This window comes from Melanotaenia boesemani, chromosome 4 (assembly GCF_017639745.1).
Source record: "Melanotaenia boesemani isolate fMelBoe1 chromosome 4, fMelBoe1.pri, whole genome shotgun sequence".
Classification (NCBI taxonomy): domain Eukaryota; kingdom Metazoa; phylum Chordata; class Actinopteri; order Atheriniformes; family Melanotaeniidae; genus Melanotaenia; species Melanotaenia boesemani.
This window is the reverse complement of record NC_055685.1, coordinates 18,867,625-18,880,877: the sequence shown is the minus strand read 5'-3', so window position 1 is coordinate 18,880,877 and position 13,253 is coordinate 18,867,625. Positions and strand designations below refer to the sequence as shown.

Genomic DNA, 13,253 nt, shown 5'->3' with positions numbered 1-13,253 from the left:
GTCAGGGGATGAATAACAACAGAATTACCAACTCAGTCCAACTGCAAGGATCAAAGACACACAGGTGATAGTGTGCTGTGTGTAGGCATTAATAATTCACAGTGGAACACTAGCATATGACCCTTCTGTATGGATGTGTGTGTGTGTTGCTCTGAGATATTCAAAGACTGATTTTTTTTAAAAAAAAGGTCTAGAATGAAACCTTTCCACGGCATTTGGCCTTGTCGATAATCTTGAGAGCAAACTCCTTCCCTGTGGACCTAAATAGAAACAGTGCAATTAGTGATAGCAATAAAAGTGGCACCAAAGCTGCAGTAAAGTCTGTAATTTAAATCAAGTGCTCACAAGATAGCCTCAGTTAGTGTGCAGTGCAGATCTTAATGAGAATCTGAGAGCACATGCTTCAGTAGTAACTCTATGAGGCATTTCTTTCACCCAACATCAGAGTGACTACAGTCAACAGCTACTTTAATATGACTGCAGGGAGGTGTGATGATGGTCAGCAGACTTTTTCATTAGGTCACAATCCTCCCTCAGCTCAGGTAATGTTTTGCCTCATCTTTTATAACCACTGCCTGCATTTTTTGTAACACACACCTCTCACCTTTTCAACAGGAAACATGTCTTACAGTGTCTATGCAATTTTTATTGTTTTGTTTTTACAGTTTTTCAGAGACATACTGAGAAAAGAAAAATAACAAAAAACTAACAAGGGGGTTCAAAATATGAAACAGATATCACATTTAAAATTCAGTATTCAACATCCAGCAAATGAAATTCAGAGCATCCATGCAGGTCAGTAAAGTCCTGTTTGTCCTTGACATACAAGTGTTATAGGTATAATTCCAAGTCATCAATCACAGGTTTGTTTGGTTTTTTTCCTTCATTTGTCACCCCTTTTTTAAAAAAGAGAGCTCTTTGTTATGGTATCAACATTGTTGATGCCAGTCCAGAAGCGGTACAGGTTTTAGAAGAAGCTTCCAGCCCCTTATTTGAAGGGTTCATTGACATTAAAGGGGTGGAATACCAAGCAGATGCATATCTGTTTCCATCTTTCCATCAAAATACTCCAATCTCCATTAATGTCAAGTTACAGATATTAACTACATGATATGGTGCCCCCATGTTCAATATGGCATTCCCATTTCCACCAGTATTTACTGGTAATTTTATATATTTACGTTGCTTTTTCTTTCCATTCTACAAATATTAAGTATTAGTCACTGGAGGAAATTAATTCAGGAAGATTTACAAAGTAATCATATTTCAATTTAAAACTCATCACGCGGGTAATTTCTTCTACAATTTTACTCTAATATGGTTGAATAGCAGGGTAATAACAGAAAGTGACCAGCAGCTAGTTCTCCACATTGCCTCTAACAACAGCTGCACTCAGATAGGCCCTCCTGCTTTAGTTTTAGGGTTTAGTTTGGGGTAGTTAAAAAAAAAATAAAAAATCATTTAATATTTTTCCATGTGAATTCCCTCCAGAGACCTGAAATGGATGTATTCAATTGTGCTTTGCAAATATTGAGCCAATGTGCATTGATGCAAATTCTAAAAGTATTTAACAATCTAAGTGCTGGGCCTCATTCTGAGCCTTTGGAAACCACATGTCTTTAGATCACATCTCACTGAAAGTTTCACCTGCTAATAAAGACATACAATGTATTCTGGTAGGAAACATACAATGTAATCATAACTGTTTTGGCCTTCCAGGAAGATGAGTGATGCACCCACACACCACCTTTGAGGCATATTGACTCAGACTGAACAACTAAGGGATCATGTCCAAGGAATGTCTCTACCTGTCGTCAGGACTTGAGCTTCCTAACTGGACAGCAAGTCCATCTAAAGCATATATTTTATTCACTGTGTAAGAAGCAACACTGTTGCATCTTCACTACAACTACCAACTGTCAATTCAGCATTTTGAGTTTTAATGTCTTACCTCTCAACACACTCCTTGACCACGGCAAAGTTGCCATCTCCAATGACTTTGCCAACCTTGTATTTTTCCAAGACGCTCAAGGCTGGCGAGTACTGGTTCCCATTAACTGCAGAAGAGAGGCTCAAGGTTTAAATTTAGCTAAGCTTTGGCAGAAACTCAAACAGGTTTCAGAATTAAATGACCACAAGCTGTGCAGATAAACACAGAAGAGAATGTACCCTCTGGACTCAGCTGATTGGCGTGCTCCTGGTGATTGTTCGGTGAGCCATTTAAGTTTGGGGAGGAGCTGTAATGGGATGAAGGGATCTGCAGGATGCAACAAGAACAAAAAACACTCACAGATTGCCCTCAACAACACTCAGACAAAACAAGTAACATAACACAATAACCTTAGCAGCAAAACATGGGTAAAGCTCATAGCTAGTGATTTAAGAGGATGGAATAGATAGTTTAGTCAAATATACAATTTTTGACTGCGAATAGATGTTTGTGGACATGCTGCTCAAAAATAATACATTATTTTGCAGCTTGCACATTAATCCAAAAATAAACCCACTTATCTTTTGAACAATAAGGGAGGCCTGCAAAGAACTTGCCCTTCAAATCGTACAAGGTGTCAAAGCTACTGGAGCAGATCTGGAGCACATCCACTTAAACTGCATGAAAAAACATTCTAACTATAAATCAATGATTCATTTGTTAAGAGTGTTTCTGCATCATATGTCTACATTTTTGAGATGCCAGCAAAAACAAATGCAAGACAAAAATCAAACAGATGATTTTTACTGTTTGGTACAGTAGTAGCTCTGAATCTTACTATATAATTGTAGAGGCTAAGCCAATGCTTAAAGCCACAGAGACGCTCTACTCCAGGATGAATAAGCTTGATGCATCGTTGCCAATCAGCTCCTAACCTTATGGTTAGTGAATGAAAGCCTGCAAATGCTGATCTTTGCAACAAAAGGTTGATTTATATCCATCTTTTCCTTCCTGCCAAAACAATGCCTCTATTCTCTAATACAGAGAGTAGTGCACAAAATCGTTGTACAGTGTCTGGTTGGCGAAGTATAATATGGTGTGGTGCAGTCAAAAAGTGGTTTCCCTTTCTGGGTGAAGACCCGCCGGGTAGCACTTCACTTCCTCTTATATACATGAAACACTAATTGAATCCTACATGCCGGCCCCTAATTGTTATACATAAAAATTCACAAAAAAAATAATAATAAAAGCCAGAATAAACATATATGGATCATCATTTACACCTTGTGCATCAAACAGAGTTGTAATTGGATGTTTAACTGTCTTTGCACCGTAACATTTTGTCAGAAACACCTCTTTCTGAAGAATGCTGAAGAATCTATAATCATAATATTCCCAGTAACCAAACTTCTTTGGCTCACTACCACTTCTGCTTTTATTGGGGTTCCTGACCAGAGCTGACCCAGTGATCGTTCCATGTAAAAACTCATCTCTACCCAGGTTCAGCTATTTTAGATCCTTGGACCACTAGGGTTTGCAGAACTTTGTGATTGTTGTTTATCCATTTTTTCAAAAATTAAGTCTCCTCTTTTTCAGAGTACTTAGGCTTTTTACCACTTCTGACTCTTTCCCTGAGCTGAAGCTCAAACTGTTGTCATTGTTGAATCTTTATTTCACCATTTCAGTTTTATTAGAGAAATCAGACTTGATGTCTGCAGTTTTCCTCAGCGCATAGCTTGCACCAATCAAGTGGACAGGTACTCGGTAGTTCTATGGGTCCTTGGGTTCCATCCTTACCAATGAGGATTTCTTGTTGAAGTCATGTTTGTATTGATTTTGTAGGATGAGTTTCCAATTTTCCACTGAATTCCTGTTCACTACAGCTGAGGGCTGTTCCAAGTTCATGATGCTTCTGCTTCTATTTACACTGTGTGCAGAATTATTAGGCAAATGAGTATTCTGACCACATCATCCTCTTTATGCATGTTGTCCTACTCCAACCGGTACAGGCTTGAGAGCCTACTACCAATTAAGCATATCAGGTGATGTGTGCATCTCTGTAATGAGAAGGGGTGTGGTCTAATGACATCAGCACCCTATATCAGGTGTGCATAATTATTAGGCAACTTCCATTCCTTTGGCAAAATGGGTCAGAAGAGAGATTTGACGGACTCTGAAAAGTTAAAAATAGTGAGATGTCTTGCAGAGGGATGCAGCACTCTTAAAATTGCCAAGCTTTTGAGCCGTGATCATCGAACAATCAAGCGTTTCATTCAAAATAGTCAACAGGGTCGCAAGAAGCATGTTGAAAAAACAAGGAGCAAAATAACTGCCCATGAACTGAGGAAAATCAAGCGTGAAGCTGCCAAGATGCCATTGGCCACCAGTTTTGCCATATTTCAGAGCTGCAACATCACTGGAGTGCCAAGAAGCACAAGGTGTGCAATACTCAGAGACATGGCCAAGGTAAGGAAGGCTGAAAAACGACCACCACTGAACAAGACACACAAGATAAAACGTCAAGACTGGGCCAAGAAATATCATAAGACTGATTTTTCTAAGGTTTTATGAACTGATGAAATGAGAGTGAGTCTTGATGGGCCAGATGGATGGGCCCGTGGCTGGATCAGTACAGGGCAGAGAGCTCCACTCCGACTCAGACACCAGCAAGGTGGAGGTGGGATACTGGTATGGGCTGGTATCATCAAAGATGAGCTTGTGGGACCTTTTTGGGTTGAGGATGGAGTCAAGCTCAACTCCCAGTCCTACTGCCAGTTTCTGGAAGACACCTTCTTCAAGCAGTGGTACAGGAAGAAGTCAGCATCGTTCAAGAAAAACATGATTTTCATGCAGGACAATGCTTCATCACACGCATCCAAGTACTCCACCGCGTGGCTGGCCAGAAAAGGTCTAAAAGAAGAAAAAATAATGACATGGCCTCCTTGTTCTCCTGATCTTAACCCCATAGAGAACCTGTGGTCCCTCATCAAATGTGAGATCTACAGGGAGGGAAAACAGTACACCTCTCTGAACAGTGTCTGGGAGGCTGTGGTTGCTGCTGCACGCAATGTTGATCATGAACAGATCAAGACACTGACAGAATCTATGGATGGCAGGCTTTTGAGTGTCCTCGCAAAGAAAGGTAGTTATATTGGTCACTGATTTGTTTTTGTTTTGTTTTTGAATGCCAGAAATGTATATTTGTAAGTTTTGAGTTGTTATATTGGTTTCCCTGGTGAAAATAAATAAGTAAAATGGGTATATATTGGTTTTTGTTAAGTTGCCTAATAATTATGCACAGTAATAGTCACCTGCACACACAGATATCCTCCTGAGATACTAAAACTAAAAAGAGCCCCACTCCAACTTCCAAAAATATTCAGCTTTGATATTTATGAGTCTTTTGTGTTCATTGAGAACATAGCTGTTGTTCAATAATAAAATTAATCCTCAAAAATACAACTTGCCTAATAATTCTGCACACCCTGTAGAGAACCACTGATGACCCATCCCAACATTGTTCTAATAGCATATGGGCCATCGTCCCTGCTGTTCAGAATTTCCCATGGCTCCAATAGCTTGCGTGTGTTTGTTCCAATCAACAAATCAACAGAAGCATTTATATTGGGGTTATGAACCTTTGACAAATAAAGCCATCGCTTTAAGTCTGCAGCAGCAGCAATATCATTCTGAGAAACAGGCATTTGTTTTTGTGAAAGAACCACAGGGAGTAAATGGAACCATTCAGATCAGCAATGTTTGATCCAACCAGAAGATGTGCTGGAACCATTTGTTCCTGTCTTATAGTTTACAAAAGGAAATTAGTTTCCTGCGGTGTTTCATTTCCACATAAGTTGTTCTATGCAGAATGTAGCAGAGCTACAGGACCCAAAAAAAAGCATAAGTTTGCACTGCTACATTTCCTTTGTCGACCTGACTCTGACTGGAACAATGAGGAGCAAACAGCAGTCCTTCCTGGCCCCTTTGTGACCACATGTTTGTGTAGGTCTTGAGACAAGTTTAGTGGGTGGTTGAGATGTTGGTTTGCTTATTGTGGTTATGTGGAGGGCAGATGGATGTTGCAAATTACAAATTGAGCAATTCAGGTGTTGGGAACAATCCCAGCTCATATGTCCAATACACAGACATCTTAAACAAACCCCTTTCTCTTTTAGAAAAGAAATTTTGTCTCACACAGTTCCAAAGTTCCCTCTTTGAATCTTCTACAACAGCATTGTTATCCGAGTCCACTGATGACACAGTTGTGGCAAAACTTCCCTTAATTCTGTTTGAGTGTTGTCTGTTTAACTTGTGTGGGTTTAAATTGCTTGTTGCCTTTTGTATTACATGCTCAATGTCTCCAAGATGGGGTCCAACAGAATTTTAACATGTTTCTCCAAAAAACATCAACCAAGTCTGTGAAGCGAGCCCTGTGGCCATACTGCTCCATGATGTCATTGGCTCTGCTTCTCCATCCCTCTCTCATTTTGTATGGAAACTTAGAAACCAGCATTTTGATGTTCGTTGTCAAATTCAATTATTCCATATAATTCAATTCCAGCATCACATTACTGCAAACATGCAAAAATAAATAGCACCCTTGATTTAATAGGCTGCCATTCTATATATTCATTCTATAATATATACAATACAACATATATAGGATATGAAACATACAAAAATATTGTATTTTTCCTTTAGGTAAAGATCTATAATTCAGTCTAAAAGGGAAGATCTCTGGACCAAAATAGAAGCTGAGACTGCTTCAAGGTCCATTTTAAGCTAGATACACAAAAAAGCTTTTTCCTCTGATAAATGATTTTATGACTTTATCTGTATGCCTGAGTGAAGGTGAACTGGTAAAAGGTGAGGACTTTTATTTATTTTTTTAAATAACCAGCGTATATGAAAGTTACCAGTGAATCATAAAGACCTTGAATCCTGACACATTAATGCATGCACAGCACTGATAGAGGAAAGACTTTAACTGTGGAGAAAGTTTGCCAGCTGACTGAATCCTCCAGAAAGGATTATTTGGGACTAACACACGGTTTACAGAGCAATCTATCAATAAATCAGATTAGTATAATAAACTCTACGAAACATACATCATGAAGCTACAACACAAGGAGTAGGTCAGACATGTCTGTTAGTGGCTTGATGACTTCATCTGGCACAGATTTCATCTTGTGGTATGTAGGTCATGCAATCTTGTTTGATGCTCTCCTTTACAACAAGGCCATTAATGGTACTAACTTTACTAACCTAAGATGCACAAGGTCAGATTATTTGCCAGTTGTCTTACTGCAGGCATCTGCGTGACCCACATAGACTAAAAATAAAAAGTAAATGAAAGCATGAAAGTGATCGACAACGTGTAAAAATGTGCTTGATTATTTTGCATCAAGTGGTTATACAGTGTGTATAAATAAAAATAAAACAGTCCATTTATGGATTGTGGGTGTCTCTCTTACCTTCAGACTGATAGTTCGGGGGCTGGTGGGAGATGGAGTGGAGGACTTTGTGGACTTCGGAGCTGAGACACCGTTTACTGTATAGAGAACAAGAAGGAGACATACAAGAGTAGGGGGGAAAGTCAACTATGCTTTATACTGTTTTTTGTAGCTTGTGTTAGTTTGTGTATGTGTGGATAAAACCGACTCTTTTTAACAGGTTGAAGATTCTCCCCTAAGGTCACAATGTTTGGTCAGTTTTAGGCTCCCTACTTTCGTCACACTTAAAAAATATTAATGAAAAACAAGACTGTAGTGTCAGACTAACCATCACATAAGCAACAAACAAAAATTAAACTCAAAGCCTTAAGTTACAAGAGTCTCACTTGCAGAATAGTGTACATTTCTTCTATTTGCAGTACATGCTGCAAAATCAGATTAGATGTCTGAGATACACTGGTCTTAACTTGTACAGCCATTCCTGTTTTTGTTAGCTTTTGATCTGTACAAGTCGAAAAAAAAGAAGCTTCGGTTCATATTGCATGGCAAGAAAGTGGGCAGGTTTGCTTTATATTTCACAAGTACAGGTTTACATTAGCATTAGATGTTTTATTTATGTATTGTGTATGAGTGTTTAAAATAAAATGCACAAAGACACATTGTAGGGAAGAAAGTCTTCACAGTTGATTCATTCTTTAAAGAAAAAAGTATTTCATCCCTATCTGGCTGAAAAGTCATAAAAGTCATAGTCCTTTATCAGCAGTACCCTTCCTGAGTTAAGAAAAGTCATTTCATACTGCCCACATGCTGCATCTTTGCACTTTTTCAAATGTGCATCTTTTATTTTTATTCATTTATTTTAATGTAAAATGGTACTCCTCATTCAATACTTCTGCAAGTAGCTGCTCAGCTACAGCTGCATTTAGCTCACACTCCCTTTACAGCTGTTTTCAGCCTCACCTTTGGGTTATGCTTTTGACATAACCTACATGCCATAATGTTACTTGTGTCCAATTTATGTCTGTGGATTGCTGTCTCTTGTATGCAGCAGTGGCAGTTATTGTGTCTTCATGACATAAGTGACCTTCATGTCTATACTCTGTCTGAGCTCCTATTTTGTACATACAGAAGGAGCACAGGAGTTTCTGCTTCACTGCTGACATGCAGCTCACATTAAGCCAGCGAAATAGACAGGGTGAAATCAGTCCTTTGCTTTAAATCCGGGGATTCTGCAGCACCTGGCTCTCACAACAGATACAGTAGATGTGACCTGATAATAGCAAACTCCATGGCCTGGTCAGAGCACAAAAAAAAATTGTTTCTGAAAAAAAGAAAAAGTACCCTTCTTTGGCTTTAAAGTTAACACCAGAACATAAATTAGTTTGAAAAAAAAGAAAAAGAAAAACTGAGAATCCTAAGAATCCTAATCTCTGGCATAAATTGCCTATTTATACATTTTTTAAAACAAACAAAAAACTGATCAGTTTGTAGAGACTTTGGAGACACTTTTGAAGACTCACTTCTTCCTCTTTGGTGTTTGAGCTCAGGACCTTGATTTTTTTCTTGCATTTTTTCAGGAGAAATTTTTATTGTTCTTGGTTGTTTTTTTCTTATTAAGCTTCACTCTGTTGCAGCTGCTATTTGTTTTAAAAGTGATTTATGGATAAAATCATAAAACCAACCTGCTGATCATCTGAATCATTATACACATTCAACAAAACTATCTGCACAGTGAAAAATATTGTTCCTCGACTAATGCCAACAGTTATCAGCATAATTTTATCATCCAACAACCGAAGAAGTAGTCTTTTGCCTCACCTGGAGACTTGATTGGAGACTGACTGGTAGAGTAGTGGACGGGTCGTCTTGCTGCAGTTACGGTACAGAGCAAGAAAATCAGCTCAACACTTACATTACAATATACTTTAAATCTAATTAATATACAATGCAAAAGCAAGACTGCGGTCAGTCCAAACAGGAAATCCTTTCTTTTTAACTTGATCAACAATCAGTTCAGCATAATGTCATCCTCTCTATAGAGTGACAGTGCTTAGTAACTCATCTTAACTGTTGAGAGCTTAGAATGGCGATGCCAAATAAAAAGGCTATATTTTCACCAGAAATGTGGTTCCTTTGCCATTAGATATGTGGGATATCTTTAATGTGTGCAAAAAGTGTGCACATACATAATAATTTTCAAGACCTCACACATTAGATTGTAGGCTTAAAGTGGATGATATTGTCAATGTGTAAGCATCTAGTCATTATCATTTTTATGACAAAGTCTCTTGGTTCTTTCTAACACTAGAGAGCACAGTGTCTCTTACCAGCACCTGGAGACTTGCTGCGTCGAGAAGGCCCCGGGCTTTTAGCTGTCCGGTGAGGAGTAGCAGAGCGACTGTATGATGACTTTAACACTCTGCATTCTGGTGAAAACAACACAGTCTGTTTCTATGTCATAAACCTTCTCTGAAACTGAGCCAATGTAACATAGTTAATCACAACAAAGCCTTGCAGGATTACAACTCTGCAAATGTTTGCTTTAAATTTGTTGACTTCATGAATGTAAACAGCAACACTTGGTTATGGAAACAGAGAGACGGTTGAAAACATTAAACACTGGTTAGTTCAGACAGATTACTAAGCTGATGACTGGAAAACAAAGTTACTAAACAATGTGAAGAGAAGTCTTATACAAAAATTTGAATTGTGTTTCATGACATCCACTAGATATTGCACCCAATTACAAATACCAACAACCTTGGCATAATCTTTAAGTGAAGATACATACACACTTAGTTCTAATTCAATCTGTACATCTTCCAATTAAAATGTCTGTTTTTGGCATCAGGTTAAATTAGCACATCCCACTTAGTTTGTTTCAGTGGTGAGGCATCTCCTGGATCCATTTTGCAGAAGATGAGCTGCTTCTTCTCAAGCAAGAACACAGTGTCACTTTTTTGTGACTTTAAAGACCTAATTCTGATAAGTGGAGCACCAAGTGTAAGTGGGACAAAAGCTGCACACCATCTCTGAAAGCGAGCAAGCCACTGCTACTCATCCTCTGTTGCAGATGACACATTTTAGGATATGCATCCCTTTTGCTCCCAAACCTGACCAAACAGCAAACGTATTAAAAAGGATGTCCGTCTTTCAGACTGTAACTATAATGAACTCCCTTTTCCTTCCCCTAAGCTGGTTCCATATTGGTTCAAGGAAGTTGGACAGATCTGATGGATAAAAAGGATCACATACTGCCTGTGTTCTTTCAGACTTTCAGCAGGGTTTCTGCCCACTAATGGGGTGATGGGTATGTATGGCATGTGTACTCATATGCTCTGTGAGAGCACAGAACATTAACACAAACACAGGAAATATCATTATGTTACAATAAACATTCACCTCTTTTACTTCAAGAATACAAGTGTGGAAAATAAATTGCACCACTGTTGACTGCTAACATAAGATAATCAACTAAACACTCTGTATTTTAATGCAAAAGTTAATTTTTCATTGTCAAATTTGCTATCTGGAGAGACTGCAGAGACGTGCATAAGAAAAGCCTCTTAAAATCTACACAGACTGAAACTCAGCTACTTTGAAAGAAAAAATGCTGCAAGCAATGATGAGATTTAGAGAAGTAAACACACACACAGAAACTAATGCTAGTAAACAAACAGATGTTTAGTTAGTGTTTGTCAAGCCTACCAGGCATAAAGGCTGTGGAAGCCTTACCACTGTGATCCAACACAAAGTCATCTTGTGCATAGCGGTGTTTTTCTGGACCGCATGCGATAAAGACATCGTCATCTCCAAAGAAGTCCTGCAGGCAGATAATCTAAAGAAAGAGAAGAAAAATATTCCAATCATATAAGAATTGAAAGAATAACATAATGTGCAGCTCATAAGACAGAAACAAGCAAGCAAGTTGTCCTGAGGCTGAGATTGTGTTGTTAATGGATGGATTACCCTAAAGAAAGTCAAACACACTTCATCTATATCTGGATAATTACAGCAACATTTGCCCGTTTGATGATCAGGTTTTAGCTGAATGTACAAATGTTGATGTGTATTCTCCAGCCAACATGATAAAATATGTCAATTAAAATCAGTGTGCTTAATGGGTATGAGAGGGTAACATAAAAATGTGTAATTCAGCTTGGATTTGAGAAATAGGCAGTGACACACAGAATATAATAGCACACTGGAGGTCAAACAACCTAACATCACAATACTGCAGTCAGTGCAGAATGTTGAGTACAGTCAGTCTGTGCTGCAAAGTGATTTGTCTCACTTTTTCTCTTCCTTCTCACACTGCGATCAATTTCTCTGCAGCTTCGAGCATTCTTTTTTTTTTTTCCTTTTTTTGTTTGTATTTTGTTTTCTTTTTTTCCCTGTACCCACCACCCACCCCTGAAGGTAGAAATGGGAGTTACTCTTACACTGCATTCTGTCATGCTCACACAATTACTGATTATTTCACTGATGCTGTAGGTGGACAAATAGGAAGACAAAACAGCAAAATATCCTTTTATTATCCCACTCCCCACCACGCACATGTGCACCCACACATTGGCATGCCTATTTACTGTATGTGCATACAAACACACACACACACACACACACACACATATACAAGTTTATTCTTGACAAAAACAGGAGTACAGCATGGCTGAAGACGGTGGGCAGATGGATCCTCTAGGGGAGACTGGGGGCTGACACAGTGGGGGAAAAGTGTGTGTTTGAGTGTGTGCAGGATGACTGGAAAAATGTACTGGTGGTCCAGAAAAGCTAAAAGGCTTCTGAGGAGCATAAAACCTCTCCACAGTATTAAAATATTAGTAATAATAATAACAGGAAGAGATTCCAGGGAATTAGATAAAAGTGTAGAAGTGAAAACAAAAACAGCAGAAGCATATCATCAAAACCACAAATGTGTTTCATTCATTGCTATGACAATTATATTAATAACAAATAAGTCACTTCATATAATTCATACTTCTGTAATGCCCACCATTAAACAGCATGAATTAAATATGAAACAACACTATCTATGGCATTCTCATGAATAATGAATGTCATATCTGTACAATAAGCGCCAATACCATCATCTGGTTTGACACTGCTGGATTAAACTCCACTCTCAAACCGAGCTGGAAGACTGGATCACCACATAGTCACATGGGGGTGTGAATCCAGGAAAAGTTTCTCATTGAGGCCTGACCTGCATCAATTCTATGACGACCCTCTCTGTGTTTTTACTTCTTGAGGGGTTTTCTTCTGGTAGCACACAGGCTAGTAGCCAGTAGGTGACATTATAACAATAAATCATGTTTTACTAATCGATTTAAAACTTGTGAATTGATTTTTTTTTTAGGACTGACTCATTAAGCAGTTAAGTCAGTTGAAAGAGTTAACGAGTTAATGCATTAAATAATTAACATTTTAATTATTTTATACTATAATAATAATTTTCTATTTTGTATTTTAATAATTTTGTTGTTGCGTATTCATGCAGTTGTGTTTTTTGCTCACGGGTTCTGAACAGAGAAACCACATGCAGAGACTTGCAGTCCAAAGCCTCTCCCTCCATGTCTTGTCCTGCTGTAGTGGTGTGACTGATGGAATCAGGAGAGAGTGGGTTTATTAAAATGAAGCGACGTTTTCTGTCTGGAACTTAAGAAAGGAGAAGAGCCAACATTTCTCTTTGTCCATCAAAAGCCACGCAAATGGGCAGAAAATTGTGATTTCTGGATGGGAAACTGCTCCCAAAAGACAATGAGAAACATTGTTTTTTTATACTTAATGTGATTTTATCCCAGTGGATATAAGTTTTGAGGCAAGACAGCAAAGGCAAGACATTTTATGAC

General features: G+C 38.4%; 1 protein-coding gene across 5 annotated transcripts in view; it reads right to left on the bottom strand.

Moving 5' to 3' along the window:
- The window catches only part of dclk2a (doublecortin-like kinase 2a), a 39,161-nt gene that overhangs the window by 9,175 nt on the left and 16,733 nt on the right, over positions 1–13,253 (bottom strand). For 4 of the 5 annotated variants that reach the window (XR_006010064.1, XR_006010065.1, XM_041983704.1 and 1 more), the window contains exons 3-9: positions 11,092–11,221; positions 9,711–9,809; positions 9,202–9,252; positions 7,405–7,481; positions 2,170–2,257; positions 1,952–2,057; positions 203–260 (exon numbers count right to left, since the gene is read on the bottom strand). Coding sequence is in view for 3 of the 5 variants with exons in the window: in XM_041983704.1 (XP_041839638.1) it covers positions 203–260; positions 1,952–2,057; positions 2,170–2,257; positions 7,405–7,481; positions 9,202–9,252; positions 9,711–9,809; positions 11,092–11,221 (609 nt within the window). In the remaining 2 variants the exon portion in view is untranslated. The remainder of the gene's footprint in view (positions 1–202; positions 261–1,951; positions 2,058–2,169; positions 2,258–7,404; positions 7,482–9,201; positions 9,253–9,710; positions 9,810–11,091; positions 11,222–13,253) is intronic. The other variant, XM_041983705.1, reaches the window with a different exon arrangement.